Here is an 18,084-nt window from a genome sequence, read left to right as displayed (position 1 = left end):
ATAAGGATCTCCAAAGAAACTCTTCTACATCTTTATTATACATGAAATAAAGAAAACAAAAATTTAATCTTTGTCTGTTAATCGTTGTTTTGGTCTATAGTTGAAGCCGTTAGTTCAAGCTTCGGTTCCAAAAGAGCTTCCAACCTCACTAATCCAACTCAAATACGTTTGTATAGAACAAATGTGTTTTGTTGACGGCTATGGATTGCCTTTTCTTACTGTTTTGACCAAATGCTGCCCGAACTTGGAGAAAATTAAGCTAGTGGTAAATAGCATAAATGCATATTGTATTCTGTTTGTTTCGATTCTGAAGCCAAAGTTTACCAACACAATACTCGTGATGTAGATTGATACTGATTGGAATAATGAGAAGAAGATAAAGTCCGTTGTGTTGGAAGAATATTCGGATGTTTGGTTGGAGCATATGAATGAATTGAAGATTGATTTTTTCAGAAACTTTAAGCCGGAGTTGGAGTTTGTGAAGTTTATCTTGGCTAAGTCACCCAATCTGAAAAAGGTGATATTGCTAACCTGGATGGTTGATAAGAACACAGAGTTGGAAGTGTTAAAAGTTCTCTTAAGCGCTCCATGCCCATCATCGGCTGAAATCGTTGTTAGGAATCGCTGCGAACGATTTATGATGACAATTAGATCACTCAACTAATTGGAGTTTTATAAACTTTTTTCTGTAATATTTTCTTGTTAGTATCTATGAAAACGTAACGATGTTAAATGGGTCTGTGAAAGATTTCTTGGGCTCAATTGGCTGCTTCAACAATAGGTATGATCGTTGTAAGGCCTAGATTTTAAGTAAGGTAATCCTAATTCTAATAAAAAAAAAAGAATGTGACGTGTCAACACCAAATTATCTCAAAAACAAAAACGCTTATAATCTAAATTAATATTTTTATTATTTTTAAATCGGGTTAATATTGTAGAATGACAACATTGCTTATTTTAATATACGTCCTTACTTCGAATATATCATTAAGTTGATTGATAATTTTTGTGGGAAAGGATTATGTATAAGAGTGTTTTATCGGGTAAAGTGTAGAAGATATGGGTCTTTGATAACGCAATTCAATGGTTGAGATTAGGTGGTTCCCAAATGTAAAATTCATGTGAGACAAAACAATGGAAATGACAAAATAGGAAAATCCAATATTGGTGACTCATAAACGCACTCCTCCATAATTTTTAAACCGCTATAAATGGTTTTGTGGTAACTTTTAAGGTGATTTGGTGGATTAAATTTCCAGCAGGTGTTTTTAATCTCCATTGGGCTAATTCTGGACGTCTTAATATGGGCCAGGCGGGAATTAATTTGGTGTTATTGTGTGGGCGTAATCAGTTGTTTTATGTCTATCCATCGGCCCAATGTTAATTCCTTTGTTGGCTCTAATACCATGGGATATGGTGGGGCTTGGGTTGGGTATTTGGTGACATGTGGAATTGGAGCTCCCCCACCGCCTGGCTACGTGTCCGCGGGGTATTTGGCGAATGCTTCCACCCAGTATTTTGTTTGGTCCGGTGGCCGTCCCTTCATAGCGTCGACGACGCTAGTGACGAGTGTCATTTCTTCTTCATGGGTCCACGATGCCATAGCGGTGTTGGGTTCGTGAGATGGGGGGGGGGGACCAGTGGGGTAGCGGGTTCAAGAGAAGGGGTAGCCGGTGGGGTTTCGGTTCGTGGGATGGGGGACCAGTGGGTGGGGGTTACAAATATATAGAGGGTTGTTGGGAGACCGGGGTGGCGGTTTGGTGGTATGGGGAGACCATTTGAATTTTAAAATTCCAAATTTGAATTGTAACCGCCTGACGTGGCGGGGTGAGCAAATGATATTCCGACAGCTCGCTTGACCATACCGCCCCACGCCCGGCTTGAAAGCCACGCCCCAACCCAAGCCCACCCAGGGTGGTGCCTTGGGCGTTTTACCCCAACTCACGCCCCAACCCAAACCCCATACCCCACGGCCTAATGTTTTTGGCGGTGGAGCCTTTTTAGGGTCTTGTCTTATTTGGTGGATTAAGATTTTGTTTGGGCCGCTTGCTTGGAATCCGAGTATTGGGCTTCATCTTTTTTGCTTTGTTACAGATGGCAGGCCTACTTTTGGTATATTGGGTCGTGGTTTCTCCAGGCCCACTTCTCCTAGTGCTGATGTTGGAGGCCCGTCTCCATGGGTTTGGGCTTGAAAAGGATATTATTCCTACTAGAGCCTCTAGTCGGCTTGTTAAGTAGGTCTAGTATGGTTTTCTTGCTTTTTGAGGTTCGTAAAGTTTGTTTTGACGTGTCCTCTTTTAGTAGTTTCAGAGTATGCCTCCTTAAAACCCGTAACACGTCTTTTTAGGATAATATATTTAGGGTACAGCCGTGCAGGGTATAAGGAGCGGTGACTTAGGCAGGGAGTGGGGGTCACCGATCGGTGACCACCCCCACTTGTTTAAGTCGGGTGTTTGAGTTGGAGAGAGGGTGTAGAATTCGGTGTGTAGTCACCGATTGTGTTGAGAGGAGAGGAGAGAGAGATGAGAGACCAATCAAATTTTTTTGTTTTTGTTTTTTTTTTTTTAATTGAGGGGTGTTTGACTATACCTAGTGATTGAGTGTAAAATGGGGAGTTGACATGACATAATATTACTGGGTAGGATTTCACTTAAACACCCTAGGGTGATTGACTATACCCTCCACCCTTAGGGTGAGCGGGGCACTCCTAAGAGGGGAGTCCCCTCTCTTACGCACACCCAATCGGGTTATGCCACGTCAACTCCCCTCTTAAACTCCCCTCACACCCCAATTTGATGGCGGCACTCCCCTCTTAGGTGACTTGTTTTTTTATTAAAAAAAAAGTTTTCATTGGTTGATTGAATGGGGGGCCCACCTTCTCTCTCCTCCCCTCTTCGGTGCCTCCTCCCCGAAATTGGTCCCCTATTTCACTCCCCGCCTGGATGGCGGCACCTCCCCTCTCGGCAAAATCGGTCCCCGCACGGGGTCACCGAGGGTGCCCCGCTCCCCCTTACGATGCAAAAGCTCATTTACCAAAAAAAGAATGTTAACAACAAAATCCATAAACTCATAATATAACTCGTGTTATTCCATATAAATATGTTGAATAAAAAATCTCTATGGTATCTTGTCACATTTTTTGTTTTAGTAAATCAAACATTTTTCTTGAAAATTTCCTGTGTAAATGATCTGGAACTTCACCTAACACATTCTGATAGATTCGTATATTTCCAATCATATAATCCAAAAAGCCTTTTCGAACTTGATTTCCCTTTCTAACACATCATAGGTGCTGTTCCATTTATCTGAGACGTTAAGAGATAACAAAATTTTCGAATATATTTTTTACCCTCCACTGTTGCCTGCCATACAAGCAAGCATATAGCAGCAACTGATCCACCGACTAAAAGGACTCTGGGATTGGAATCTTGACCCAGTCACACACCAACCACAAGACCGATTTAACAAAGATACAAACATTTTTTTGGCTGGATTCATGGGCGACTGACAGGCCTTTGAAGGAGGAATTTCCGTTGATATTTGGTCTGGCAAAAAACAAGATGAACAAGGTAAGCCATAATTATAAGAAGAATCAGAATGGGGTTTTTTGGGATTGGCAGTGGTGTAGGTTGCCGAACAATGACAGTGAGAAGAATGAGTGGATAGCTCTAAAAGATTTACTCGTGAATCAACCAGTGGGCCGTAATGAAGACGTGTGGAGGTGGAAGGAAAATAACGTGCTGGGTTTCTCGGTAAAGGATGTAAGAAAGGATTTGTCAGGAATCATCGACGTAAACATGGTCCCAACCGATTACGAATGGAGCAAAATCGCTACTTCCAAAGTAAACTTATTTGTGCTACGGGCTGTGGAGGAGAGGATACCGACGATGGTATCATTAAGAAAAAGGGGTGTACAGCTTGGATCGGATCTGTGCAAGGTGTGTGGTATAGAGCCGGAAACGGCCGATCACATTGGTATCCATTGTCCAGCTGCGAAAGAAGTGTGGTTGCAGATATGGCTATGGATTAAAATACCTCTTCGGGATCACCGAGAAAAGATAACAACAAGACTTTCCGAAAAAGCAGAATGGCCCAAGAAAAAGATGAAAATAATATACGCGATACATCTGGCAACTGTTTGGCAGCTCTGGAAAAACAGGAACAATAAAATTTATAACAATAAGTTTACGGACCCATTCAAGATTGTGGAAGAAATCAAAGAAGAGACGTATGACTGGGTAAGAACTAGGGCAAAGCTCTCGGAGATAACATGGAGTGATTGGAAGAACTTCATCTTTATGGAGTAATTTTAGTCTAGTTTTTGGTTGTTAGTTTTCTGGGTGCAAGTATTTTCTTTTATATACTGGGTTGTAAACTGGATTGATAAGAGGCAATATATAGCACCTTGCTGTATGTTGTTTTTCTTTTGTTTTTTGATGGAATAAAGTTGTTTTGTTGTTGTTCAAAAAAAAAAAAAAAAAAAACAAGCTGCGAAAAGATGATCCGCTGTCTCGTTATCAATTCCACAAATTGGGCACATCCCATTCTCAACATCGACGTTCTCTCTGCCTGGGCCGACGCCATCGGGATCCCACCTTTTACCATTTTCCACCCAAAACAATTCACTTTGGGGACGACAATTTTGCTCCCAACGAGCTGCCATTGATGGTTTTCCACACTCAACTTATTTTCAAGATCCAAGCTGACTTGTTTGACGTTAAAATCCACCTTTTTATGGCCACTAAATTTTTAGGGCTTTTTAAATTCTAAAAAAATTAGTTTCAGGTGGTGCAAGTTGGGAGCTAGAGATTTTAAAAAAAAATGGGTTAATAACTGGAACAGTATTTAACTTGAAATGAACCTACGTTGGAAACTGGACCAGAACCGAACCATAGGGCTGCAGCGAATGTGGTAGGTCACGCACTTTGGAGTGTAAGGTTGGTTCGAACTTAGGCTACACGGTATGGGGTCGGCCCCGGCCCGTCGCGGGTCGGCGACGGTCCAAACACCGTGCCGCCCCCATCCGTCCCCGTCCTCTCCGTCGGCTTCTAGCCGTTTGCGACGTACCGAGATGGTGGGCCCCCTTTTGATTATGACCGTTAAAAATAAAAAAAAAAGAAAATTTCCATAATTTGAATAATTACAAACGGCTATATTTATAAAATATATAAATATAACTTCTATTTTCACTATCAATCACCAAATTAACCTCAAAAATTCAACTCTTTCTCACGTAATTTTTATACTCCTTCCACTATTCTCTCAACCTTCTTCCACATAATTTTCATGGATCCGTTCAACAACCCGGAGAACCCGAACACTTTGAACAACCCGAATACTCCCAACAATCCGACCCAACCAAATGTTTTTTCGGTTCCGGGATATTATCCAACGCTAGAACCGAACCAATTCTCCCAATTTTCATCGAACGCGTTTGCTTGATTCCAACACTCGCCAAACCAATTCACTCAAATCTCCCAAAATCAAGCCCTTCAACAAATGATGATGCGGGGTGCTTGGAACTTCCCACCCGTTCAACCTCAACCGATCCCCACACCTCCCGTTCAACCTCAACCGATCCCGACCCAATCCGAACCCGAAGACGATGTGGAGATTGTGCCCGAAACCCAACCGCCTAAAGGGAAAGGAAAACGAAACAAAGGCAAACAAGTGGTGGGTGATCAAACGTCGAAACCGAAGGCGACTAAGTGGACCCCAATCGAAGAAGAAGCCTTAGCCAAGGCTTTCATTGGCACTTCCGACAACCCGGTAAAAAGTTCGTAATTTTTTAAAGTTTACATCTTTTTAAAGTTTACATTTTTTAAAGTTTACATTTTTTAAAGTTTATTTTTTTTTCTTAACAGTGGGTTTATATTTTAGTTTTTAAGTTTATTTTTTGTTTAGGTTTATTAGGTTTTAAGTTTATTATTTTGTTTCTTAACAGTTTTAAAGTTTTTATTTTTTTTTTCTTAACAGTAGGTTTATTTTTTAATTTTGTTTGTTTTAAAGTTTGTTTTGTTTTTTTATTTTTGTTTGTTTGTTTTTTTATAGGTAATAACCAAGCGGGTGAGGGGTTTTGGTCCAAGGTATTGGCCAAGTTTCTCGCCTTGATGGACCAAGGCCCGTATAGAGATCTCGACTCGGTTTCCTCGAAGTGGCGAAAATTGAACTCGGCCATTAATCGGTTTTGCGAGGAGTATAACAAATTATATACAAGTGACCGTCGTAGCGGGTGGAACGACGAGGATGTGTTCAAAATGGCGTTGGAAAAGTATAAGGACAAGAATGGTAGCAACTTTCCTCACGTTCGCGCGTGGATGGTTGTAAAAGACGACCCAAAATGGGCGCCTATTCCTAACGAGGTGGCGATGGCGAAACGCCAAAAAACGTCGGAAACGGGTAGTTTAAGCGCCGGTGGATCGGACGCGAGGTGTCACATAAACTTAAATGATGACGCCGACTATGACGAAGACGAGTATAACGTACGTGAACCGGAGCGTCCACCGGGCCGAGACAAAACAAAGAAGGAGCGGGCCAAGGGAAAAGAAAAGGAAAAGGTGGACCTGCACATGGTTGAGTTTATGGAACACCTAAAAATGTACAACGACGTCACGGCCCAAAAAACGAAGACGAAAAAATTACAACACGACATCATGAAAAAACATCAAATTATTTAACTCTATGTTTATTTTTATTAAGTCTTTGTTTTTTTTTAAGTTTATGTTTTTTTTTATATTTATGTAATGTGGGTTTAATATTAATGAAAATATTTTGTTAGTATATTTCTTAAATGTAAAAAAAATAGAATACTAAAAAAAATAAAAAATAAAAACATAAAAAGTGGTGGAGGACTATGACTAGGACCATCCTACCATGCCCTCTAGTTTTGGAGGATGGACCATCTTGAGGAGGAATGTGACGTGGCGCCTACGTGGCGGATCATCCTCCAAGGATGGTCCATCACCATACCTTGTAGTCTTATGCTACCGTTGTGGCAAGACTAGGCACTTTGCACGTAATTATTCGTATTCCTCCGGATGTTACAATTGTGGGAAGAGGGGCATCATGTCATGGACTGTAAAAAATCTAAGGCAAGTGGATCCGGTATTGCCAGAGCTGCTGAGAATAAGATTGAGAAGAGGCCCGGGCATATGTAGCACGTAGACCTGGCAAACGGGTCGGGTTGGGTCGGGTCAGGTCATGGGTCAAAACAGGTCAACTAAAAAGGGTTGTTTTGGTTCGGGTTAGAACGGGTCGGGTCGGGTTGGTTAAAAAAAATGTTTTTTTTAAAGAGATTGTACATCAAGGGGCAATTTTGTCGGGTTGAAACGGGTCCGAGTTGGTTCGGGTCAATACTTTTTGACACCCAATCATTACAATATCGCAATTGCACAAACATTACAAAATGAAAATATGCAATTAAAGATCAAAACAACAACAAACAAGAAAACAATAAAAGAAAGCTTACATATCATAAAATAGCGTACATAATCAGGTATAAAAAACTCGGGTACAAGTATTAATAAAACCCGGGTATAAATTGGGTTGAAAAAAACCCGCGTTCGGGTTCAGGTTCTCACAACAAATACCATACCCGGACTCTACCCTACGTGTAGAGTCGGGTTCGGGTTTACAATACCTGGTTTTTATAAAAACTTAAAAACCGGGTCTGGGGTTTTTTTTCAGGTTCTAGTTTTTAGTGCACCTCTGCCTAAGTTACCTCTAACTCAAAAATGGGTTTAAGTTATCTCAAAACCAATTAAAATAAAGGGGGTAGCCCAGCCCAATCTGTCTCCTATGGCCCATTTGACATTTTAGTCGGACACCAACCCAAGCTCAAAAGTTTTCAAAATCCCGCTCTTAATATAATCAAAATCCCGCTCAAACTTTTCTTTTCTTTTCTTTATACGACAGGTCCACAACTCCATCATCTTTCTGTTTTTATTTTGTTGTCAGTTGTTCTTAGTTCTGAAGTCAGGTATATGACCTAAAGATCGTCAAAATCGGAACGTAAACACCTCTGTTGTGACTACTCGCGTAGGTTAGTGTGTGTTTCTTTCTTTCTTTCGTTTTTTCTTTTAACTTGACAATTGTTGAGACTTGCTGAGTGTTTACAGTATGCTACTTAATTGCTTATTTAGTTAAATACTTGATTGTTGACAATCAGATGCTTTTAGTAAATTGTAATGTCGTATGCTACTTGATTTTTTTAGAACGTTTTGTTGGTAATCATACACAAAACTGAATGAACAAATTGAATAGATTTGATAATACTTGCTTTAATTGAAAGAATAATAGAGAATTTGAATGAACAAAAATGAGTTTACCGGCGACTTCAATAATTGGGGCTTTTACTAGAAAAATGTTTCTAGAGCTCCGTAATAAGGTTACAAAGAGGTTAGGGACGAAAAATTTGAGTTTTCCGGCCAAAAAGGAGTTTTCCGACCAAAAACTTTTTTTCGGCAACCGGAGACTAACGACGTTAGGGTTCTGTTAGTCAGGGCACATTGGAGGCCAATATGTTAATAGTTGGGACTGCTAGTGGCTATTTTTGAAGTTGAAACTATTAGCGGCCAACGGCGAATAGTTGAGATTATTAAAATCCAATGTTTCTTAAATTTTTACTTCACCGGCCCGAAAGTCAAGTTGATACTTGATAGACGTTAGGACACCTGACAAAGAAGATTAATTAGTGACCGTAGCAGGATATGCATAAGCAGCCTTGCCCAATAATCCCCTCAACCAAAGGGTGAAGGTTCAAAACCCGTTGTGGGTATTTACTATTTCGAGCCGGGGGTCTCATTGGAAGCAACCTCTCTATTCCTACGGGGTAGAGGTAAGGCTGTCTACATCTTACCCTCCTCAGACCCTACCTTAACTTTGCTATTGGTGGGATTTACTTAGTATGATGATGATGATGATGAGTTTTAGGTGGTGTAGAATTAGGCGGTGTGTGTGTCGTTCTGAAAAAATAGAAAAAAAACCTTGCCTAGGTTGAATGGCTGTTTGAAATATTACAGTAGCCACACTAACAATAGATACATACTCTAGTGTCGTAAGTTAGTACCGAATAAAAAACATAGAAGTTGTTTCAACATCAAGAGTTGTTCATGTGTTGTAATTACTTATTTGTTGACAATGATTATGGCTGGTTGCTTTAAATTACCTGAGAACAAAGGTAACCAATTAAAAGGAATATAAAGTATACAGCACCCATGAAAAAGAACCGGACCATAGGCATAGATCTCTTATTGCAGAAAGATAAAAATTGAAAAAATAAAACTTAAGGCTGTAAATCTGATTTAGACTCGTTATGTGTATTTGGTCTAGTTTCTATGTGTGTAATAAAATGGAGTTCATCGTAAATTAATTTTCACAATTTGCAGTATCGATCCAAAAAAGGCATTGTGAGATGATTGCTAAACGTGTGTCTAAAGCTCAAGGATTCGATTTAATCACCACCCTTCCTCAAGCCATAATTGAAACCATTCTATGTCTTTTACCAATTGAAGAGGCGGCAAGGACAAGTATCCTCTCAAGGGCATGGAGGTACAGATGGACCACAATTCCTAAACTTTGGCTTTGTTTGGCTAGTGTTAAAAGACCAAGTTACATGGATGTGCCTGATTGGTGGAATCATGTATCCAACTTAGAACGTGCAAGGAGAGCGAAAAACTTGAGGTGTAAACTTTTCTATGCTATACACCAAGTTTTGTTGCTCCGACAAGGTCCAATACATGAGTTCACCCTTGCAATGGATGCACATGACACGTGTTTTGAAATTGATCAGATAATACTTCATCTGTCAAGGAACCATCCTATCAAGAAATTAAGATTTTTCTTTTATGGCTTCACTGCCATTGCTTACGGTTTACCCTTATCATTCTTCTCGTTGGATCAGTTAGCGGACCTAGATCTTGAACACTGTGCTTTCAACTATAAACCAATATTCAGTGGATTTAGTAGCCTTACAAGATTATCATTAAAGAGTACAAAAATCTCTAGAGAAACTCTACTGCATCTTTTATCTAATTGTCCATCACTTAAGAGTCTGTGTCTGGTAAGTTCATACTTATATAACCATTCTCATGGACTTCCAAAACTTATCTGAATATTTTAAGCTTATGCAGCTTGTATATGAAGATGAAGTTCTTAGTGATGTAAAACCCAACATTATGGAGCTATTCAAGTGTTTACCTGTGCTTGAACATCTGACCACTTGGGGTTATTTCATTGAGGTAATATTTATTCGCATTATATATAATGTAAAGAATACAAAGTTTAAAGTTGTTAATCACTTGATCATTGTTTTGGCCTATGATTGAAGGTGTTAGTTCAAGCTTCGGTTCCAGAAGAGCCTCCAACTTCATTAATCCACCTCAGATACGTTTGCATAGAAGAAATGTGTTTTGTTGACGGCTATGGATTGCCTTTTCTTGCTGTTTTGACCAGAAGTTGCCCAAATTTGGAGAAAATTAAGTTACTGGTAAATAGTATAAGCTATGATGCACTGGGACGGGTACGGGAACGGGAAACGGCAAAAGTAAAAAATTCAAGAAGCGGGGACGGGAATAAAAACATATAAAAAAATAAATATATATTAAAGATAATGTAAACATGCCGTCCCCTTCTGCATGTTTCCGGAAACATGCCATCTTTACAAAGCTTAAAATAAAGAAAATAAAGTTTTAAAACCACTTTAATTGAAATATAAACTACAGGGACTAGTTCTGTAAATTCTCAAACTTTCAAAAAAAAAAAAAACAAAACAACACCTTCATCCCTATCGTTTTTCTGGCGGGTTTTCCGGCAACAATTCCGGCAACCACAGAACCGCCAATCGCGGCCGTTTAATCTCGTTTTTCTTGCATCATCTCTATCTCCACCTCTATCCTGACTAACCACCAAAGATCATCCCGTATTTCACGTTATTAGGAAATAGGATTAAAAAAATCTTTTTTTTTGTTTTTAAAACCAAAAAGAAAAATAGGAAACATGCCGGAAACGTTTCCTGCACGTCCCCAAACCCCGTCCCCTTCTGCGTTTCCAAGCCGTACCCAACATGCCGGGGACGTTTCCCGGCCGTCCCCGTGCCGTTTCCGTCCCCTAGCAGTCCCCGGGACGGGAGACGGCACCTCATAGGCATTTCCGTCCTTCCGAGAGTATAAGTATATCATGTATCTTATTTGTTCTGATTTTGAGGCCAAAGTTTACTGACACAAGACTCTTGTTATAGAATAATACTGCTTGGGATGATGAGATAGAGTCTAGTGTGTTGGAAGAATGTTCCGTTCTGTTGGAAGAATATTCAGATGTTTGGTTGGAGCATCTAAATGAATTGGAGATTAAACATTTTGAAGGGTATGCACCTGAGTTGGAGTTTGTGAAGTTTATCTTGGCTAGGTCACCCAATCTGAAAAAGGTGATATTGCTAACCGACATGGATGATAAGGATGAAGAGTTGGAGTTGTTAAAAAATCTCTTAAGCGCCCCACGCGCATCACCGGTTCAAATCGTAGTTAAGTATTGCTGAAAATGATTTATGATGACTGTTTGATCACTCAACTTTCTTGAGAACTAATGTTGGAGTATTCTAAGTTTTTCTGTATTTCTTTTCTGCTTAGTCCTTTTGGTTCCAAATGTACTGGTGTTAAGGGGTCTGTAAACTTTTATTGGACTACATGTTGCAAAAATAAATATGATTCTTGAATATCCTTGATTTTAGAGTAAACTGCAATTTTACCCCCTGGGGTTTAGGCCAATTGGCACTCTGACCCCCTCTAACGAAATAATTGCAATTTTCCCCACCAACGTTGTTGTTATGTCGCAATATTACCCCCTGCTGCCAAATAAGTTAACAGATCTGTTAACTGGAATGTGAAATGACTATAATGCCCTTTTATATTACCCCTATGTTTTTTTCTATTCTGTAATATTATCCCCTGGTTCATCAAGAACTCAAACAACCATCTCTCTCCTGTCTCTCTCTCATCCACCACAATGGCCATAGTTATAAAAAGGAAAGAATGGGTGTTCCTGCACAAATACAAACCTAAAAGCAAAACCAACAAAACATCTATCATCATTACTATGAAGGGTCACAAGTTTACAACTTTAGACTGATTATATGAAAGTCAAACCAAATTGGATCCCAGAAAACAACTTTTATGATGTAAGGAACGATCATGGAAACAAAATCAAAAGGCATAATTGAAGTTTCTATGATTTATTCAAACTTTGTATAAATCACTTTGATATTTATAAAGTCAAAACCAAACTTTGCTGCTTATTTACTCTTTGGTGCAGTTTTTTAAATTGGGGTTCGTTGAACATCTACTTCCAAATCAAAAGAGCAAACACTTTCTAGAAATCTATTGTATTTGAATTTAAGCAACAATATGGGCAAACAGATTCCAAAGTTTGATTAAATAATGGATTTTTTCCCTAAAATCAATCAAATAATAAAGTATGAATGATAAATATAATAAATGACAAATTGGGGTTTTAGTATAATAAGGATTCAACGAATTCGAGTCTATCTTCATCTGATTGTGAAGGAAATCGTTAATCCTTGATACAGAGAACCATACGATGACTGCATTGAACAGTGGGTGATGAGGGAAGCAGGAATACCCATTCTTTTTCATCAAGAACTTAAACAACCCTGGTGTATGGATCTTGAATTTGAAGATGATGATGATGGATCTGGGTTATTTGAAGATGATGATGATAATTTGATTTTATAAATAATAATAATAATAATAATAATAATAATAATAATAATAATAATAATAATAATAATAATAATAATAATAATAATAATAATAATAATAATAAATATGGTATAAGATTGCCAAAATACCCCTACCTATAACAGTCAAATAACTGTTGACTGACGACAGGGGGTAAAATTGCGACATAACAACAACGTTGGGGGGTAAAATTGCAATTATTTCGTTAGAGGGGGTCAGAGTGCCAATTGGCCTAAACCCCAGGGGTAAAATTGCATTTTACTCTTGATTTTAAATAAGGTGATACTGACATTGGTTGATAAGGGTGGGTGGTGCTTTGATTTTTTAAATTTTAGGCACGAGAAGGGTTAGATATTCTCGTCACGTTTTGGTCTTAGTTCCTAGTGACCAATTTTTTCGTATCCAATGGCGGCTTTATTAATAAAATAAACAATAGCACTTCTCTTATAAGAAACATGTTTACTAAAATGCTACTTTAGGCTTAAGCAAGGAAAATGTGTTAATGGCTAGTGATTATTGTTTTTAGAGAAATGCCCGGATAGTCCCTGTGATTTCGCCTTTTTTCACCTATAGTCCCCAACTTTCTAAAACTACCTGAATAGTCTCCAAGTTTTCATTTTTTGTTCCCGCATAGTCCCTGGGTCTAACTTCAGTTACTTTTCTCTGTTAAAATGATGTGAAATGACAAAAATACCCTTTCCTTAAAAAATAACATATAAATAAAACATCTCTATACTCCTGTCTCTATCTATCTTTCTTCTCTCTCTCTCACTAAAACCCACCACCACCGTCACCTCCGGCGAGATCTTTCTTCTCCGGCGACGGCCTTTCTCCGGCGAGTTACTTTGTATTCCGATTTGCTTTGTTTTGATTTTTCGATCTGTTCTTCATCATTTTCATCTCAAAACTCTTTATATTTTAGATCTGTTCTTCGAGAGTAATCTGAATAGTGGCAACAGAGTAATCAAAACTCTTTATCATAATCGTACCTAACGAAAACGACGACGGTAGTTTAGAAGCAACGGCAGATGTAGCGAAAGCGATGACTGGATTACTAATCCGAACAAGGTCGGTTAACTCCGATTTGGTTGAAATTGGATTAACAGGTGAGACAGTGATGCCCAGGGCTAGAAGAGAGAAATACAAACGGACGCCACCCACTTTGCTTCTCTCTCTCAATCGACAACAGCAATCAAATTTCCTATCTTCTTCTACTCCTTTCTCTCTCAACACAATACCAACAATATCACCGTGAAAGGGATATAGAAAGAGGAGAGGTGTTTTGAATGTCATGGCCAGAGCCTCGATGGCCGGAATATCACCGTCAACAATCCGCAGTCTCGCGGTAGCGGCGGAGGTGGTGGTAGGCGTGACGACGGTGGTTATGGTAGTGGAGAACGGCGTTTCCGGATGACTCCGGCGGTGTAGGTTCGAGTGGGAAAGGGTTGTGTTAGCGAAGATGCAGGTGGTGGTGACCGGTGTATGATGGTGAGCGGTGTTTCTTGATTGTGTTCAGTTTGTTTGAAAGTAACACTTCAAAAGCAATCTCTTGTTTTGGTATAAAAGTAGCACTTCTTTGCCTTTCCGTTTGATTTTTAGGGTTTGGATGTTGTTGTTGCAGAGAGAGATGGTGTAGGGAGTGATTGTGGCGGTGACAGAATGATTGTTGGAGAGTGATTGTGGCGGTGATGGTGGAGGGTGGAGGAGGGTGATGGTGGGTGGAGGTTGTAGATGAAGTGTGGTGGTGGGGTTTTATAAATAAAAATGAAGAAGATGCCCGGATAGTCCCTATGGTTTGGCCTTTAAAGGGTATTTTTGTCATTTCACATCATTTTAACAGAGAAAAGTAAACGAAGTTAGACCCAGGGACTATCCGGGAACAAAAAATGAAAACTTGGGGACTGTTCAGGTAGTTTTAGAAAGTTGGGGACTATAGGTGAAAAAAGGCGAAACCACAGGGACTATCCAGGCATTTTTCTCTTGTTTTTATGTTAAACTTGATGTACATGTGTTGTGTTATCTGTATAAAGAAGTTTATATGGATATAGGCTCTGTCCTTACTACCATAGGGGAATTCATTTGTTCACTGCTCTCTGATGTGAAAATATACATGCATATTTAATTTAAGAAGTTAATAGTCAAAATGGTCCCTGAGGTTTGCTCACTTTTGCCACTTTAGTCCAAAATCCAAATTTTTTAAATCTGGGTCCCTGAGGTTTGCATTTTGTTGCCAATTTAGTTCAAATTTCAAAAAAGTCAAATTTTGTCAATTTTTTTACTGAAGTTTGTCTTTATCCTCATTTCTCATAAGGGCAGAATTGTCATTATACATTATTATAAACTAATTTATATTAAGAAAATAAAAAAAAACCTCTTTAAATTGCCCTAATCAATCGATTCAAACACTCACTTTCCCCATCATCTTCTCCATGGGATTACCCTGGGATTCAACAAACTTTTGTGACAGGTGCCCTAGTGTCCAAATGTCAACAATTACAAGATTCACATCTTAAACCAGATCATTACCAAGCTCATAATAGAAATCACCAATCCCCAACAGCTCAGCCCAAAAACCCTTATTCGACGCTAGTGGATCCACACCTACTTTAGCACACATCTCATGAAACTGTGATCTAAAAACCAGGATTCTTCTTGATATCATTCTGCAGTAACCAGTATCAACAATCAGAAGAAGAAAAAAACACAATCTCTCTTAACTATTCTATCATTACAAAGAAACAATCTCCCACTCAAACAATAATAACCTAATTATTATTAACCGATTGAAGCAGCAAATCTGAAGAAAATTATAGTAGAACAAGTAAGTACCTTGTGTTTGTGAGCAAAGTCTTCTAACTGAGAACGAAAAGTGGAGAGTTGTTCTTTCATAAGATCGGTTCGTAATTTGGCGACATTCTCTCCCAATAGTCTGTATTGATCCTGATGTATGGATAGATACATGAGAGAGACTTATATAGTGAATGATACATGTAAAAAGGGGGAATTGATGCGAACCCTAGCAGCGGCGACAGTTTGTAAACCGCCAATTCCTGGTCGTCGTCTCATCTCCGATCAACGTTCGATGATGATTTCAATTCAAGCAGATTTCTGTCTGTTGACAGAAGAAGAATTCAGGATTGCAATTTCTATAAATGAATTAATAGCCAAAATGGATACAGGGTAATTTAAAGAGGTTTTTTTTTATTTACTTAATATAAATTAGTTTATAATAATGTATAATGACAATTCTGCCCTTATGAGAAATGAGGATAAAGACAAACTTCAGTAAAAAAATTTGACAAAATTTGACTTTTTTGAAATTTGGACTAAAATGGCAATAAAATGCAAACCTCAGGGACCCAGATTTAAAAATTTTGGATTTTGGACTAAAGTGGCAAAAGTGAGCAAACCTCAGGGACCATTTTGGCTATTAACTCTTAATTTAAGTGTATTAAAGCTAAAACACAAGGGCTTTATTCAGATACATTTGTTTTATAGTATTGTTGAGTTAAACTGACATGTATTTATGTATATGTGTGTGTATTGGAGTTAAATCTTCATGATGTGGTGTTATAAATTGAATTGTGATCGAATGCAGTACACGGGTATTGACTTCAGGAAGTCAATATAATGCCTATACACAATTTTCATGAGGAAACCCAATAAATATGGAAAAAAAATCCACCTTGTTGGAATCGAGCCCACTTTGTATTAAAAAGGTAATTCCTATTTTTAACCTAAATAAATAAAAAGGCCGTTGCAGCAAAGTGGGCATTGAACGGCTGTGAATCTGGCTCCTTCAACTTGTCTCAATTTCTCGCGCAGGGTTTTTTTTTTTTTTTTTTTTTTTTTTTTTTTTTTTTTTACTATTCGAAAATTGAAATTACTTGTTAACTGTTTAGATGCCCGCAGTATGCAACTTAATTACTTGAAAGTTTAAGCTTTGAAACTTGATTCTTCATTGTTGATAACTAGAAGCTACTTGATTTGATTTGAATGTTTATTTCTGCTGACAATATTAATTGGGTTATAAATGGATGATACTTAAGAGGTGTTTGGATTTGTGTTTAGAAAGTTATTATTGTTTTGGTCAAAAATTACCTAAGCAATTTAATGATCAAATTAGTTAAGTGAGGTAGTGTGCTAGAAAGTGTTGTTGAAAATGTGCTTGCTAAGTTGTTTATGAAAACAGTATTCGGGATACGGCTCAGGATATCGAGCTGTATTATTGATCAAACAATGAGCAGAAAGTAAAGTAAATGACACGAGATGTACGAGGAAAGCCCTTGATCAATCTAGATCGCCGGCATAAAACCTCGGGAGCTGACAATCGCAGGTGCCTTGTTCTTCTATTGCTTCAAATATCAGGATATAGTGCAAGATGTGGTGCGGATCAACTAGGTGTTACAATGAGATTTGAATACAAGTGTTTGTGTGTAGTGGTTGCTGGCAGCTAGAGAGCAAAAGTGTACGGAAGTGTTGGTGAAAAAGTGTGTGCCTTAAACTGATCCGCCACATCTATTTATAGTAAAGATAAACCAACAAACTACCCTAAACTTGCGGGATCCACCGGATATTCCCTCATTGAACATTGTAGACCTGGTCTTTCGGGCTCAACATCTCTTCTTCAACAAATTCGTCCGAGTCTTGAGGAGAAGAAGTCCTTTCGACCGTTGGTAAGTCTTAGTCTTCAACCTGCACGTGGTTAATTAACAAATCTCAGGATATTACCCAAGATGTCAGTAATATCCTCTTCCAGCATCCTGGTCACAAATGAACAAACAAAGGCAGGATATTGGTCAGGATATGTATGCTTAGAAAATGACCCATAACAATTGTCCCCAAATATATTTGTTGGTGTACCAATCCAACGGATGTATTTCGAAAACCTTATCCCATAACTCATGGCATTTAAAATAAAGCGATGGTCATGATCACATCGTAACTTCCAACGCGTTTTTTACTCAATGGAGGTTTACGATGCCCCTATATCTTCTCTCTTCTTGTTTGAAAAGCAGATATCTCCAACAGATCCTTCAGGTAATTTCTTCATTTCAAATTTTCTTCTTGTCAATCTACTTCATTTCACTTGCAATGGATAGCGAGACCTTCATTTAGCAGAATCTCCTTAAAAATCCCGACAAGGAGATCTGCGCTTTTGACAATGCGGACATCGCAGCTTTAAGAGCTTCCGGCGCTTTCCCCGACAGCACAGTCTTCAGGTCATTCGATCGGTCAATCCGATCGGATGTTTCTTCTACCGAATGGATTTGTTTTCCGGCATATCCCTTTTCACTAGGTCTTCGGTACCCTTTTCCTGAATTCATGATGC

At 38.7% G+C, this 18,084-nt stretch overlaps 3 protein-coding genes across 3 annotated transcripts; all 3 read left to right on the top strand.

Annotated features, from left to right (window-relative positions):
• The first annotated feature begins 57 nt into the window (after window positions 1–57).
• LOC110922749 lies at window positions 58–762 on the top strand. The gene is made up of 2 exons (XM_022166961.2): window positions 58–265; window positions 347–762. The coding sequence occupies exons 1-2, from the start codon at window positions 182–184 to the stop codon at window positions 662–664; spliced, it is 402 nt and encodes a 133-aa protein (XP_022022653.1). The 5' UTR covers window positions 58–181; the 3' UTR covers window positions 665–762.
• Window positions 763–5,499: 4,737 nt separating this feature from the next.
• Window positions 5,500–6,677, top strand: LOC110924099. Its single transcript, XM_022168137.2, has 2 exons — window positions 5,500–5,776; window positions 6,052–6,677. The coding sequence occupies exons 1-2, from the start codon at window positions 5,500–5,502 to the stop codon at window positions 6,675–6,677; spliced, it is 903 nt and encodes a 300-aa protein (XP_022023829.2).
• Window positions 6,678–7,909: 1,232 nt separating this feature from the next.
• LOC110923035 (F-box/FBD/LRR-repeat protein At1g13570) lies at window positions 7,910–11,608 on the top strand. Its single transcript, XM_022167224.2, has 5 exons — window positions 7,910–8,041; window positions 9,387–10,060; window positions 10,131–10,238; window positions 10,328–10,486; window positions 11,237–11,608. Exons 2-5 carry the CDS (start codon window positions 9,413–9,415, stop codon window positions 11,531–11,533), a joined length of 1,212 nt encoding a protein of 403 aa, XP_022022916.1. The 5' UTR covers window positions 7,910–8,041; window positions 9,387–9,412; the 3' UTR covers window positions 11,534–11,608.
• The last annotated feature ends 6,476 nt before the right edge of the window (window positions 11,609–18,084 follow it).

Source organism: Helianthus annuus, chromosome 17 (assembly GCF_002127325.2).
Source record: "Helianthus annuus cultivar XRQ/B chromosome 17, HanXRQr2.0-SUNRISE, whole genome shotgun sequence".
Classification (NCBI taxonomy): Eukaryota; Viridiplantae; Streptophyta; class Magnoliopsida; order Asterales; family Asteraceae; genus Helianthus; species Helianthus annuus.
Note: the sequence above shows the minus strand (reverse complement) of the source record. Positions and strands in the feature narration are given on the sequence as shown.

Bases quoted from the DNA above. Each gene is read 5' to 3' on its own strand.
- LOC110922749 (XM_022166961.2), top strand. From the start codon at position 182: ATGTGTTTTGTTGACGGCTATGGATTGCCTTTTCTTACTGTTTTGACC. The intron at 266-346 runs GTAAATAGCATA...CTCGTGATGTAG, and splicing joins TGGAGAAAATTAAGCTAGTG to ATTGATACTGATTGGAATAA.
- LOC110924099 (XM_022168137.2), top strand. From the start codon at position 5,500: ATGATGATGCGGGGTGCTTGGAACTTCCCACCCGTTCAACCTCAACCG. The intron at 5,777-6,051 runs GTTCGTAATTTT...GTTTTTTTATAG, and splicing joins TTCCGACAACCCGGTAAAAA to GTAATAACCAAGCGGGTGAG.
- LOC110923035 (XM_022167224.2), top strand. From the start codon at position 9,413: ATGATTGCTAAACGTGTGTCTAAAGCTCAAGGATTCGATTTAATCACC. The intron at 10,061-10,130 runs GTAAGTTCATAC...AAGCTTATGCAG, and splicing joins CACTTAAGAGTCTGTGTCTG to CTTGTATATGAAGATGAAGT. The intron at 10,239-10,327 runs GTAATATTTATT...CTATGATTGAAG, and splicing joins CTTGGGGTTATTTCATTGAG to GTGTTAGTTCAAGCTTCGGT.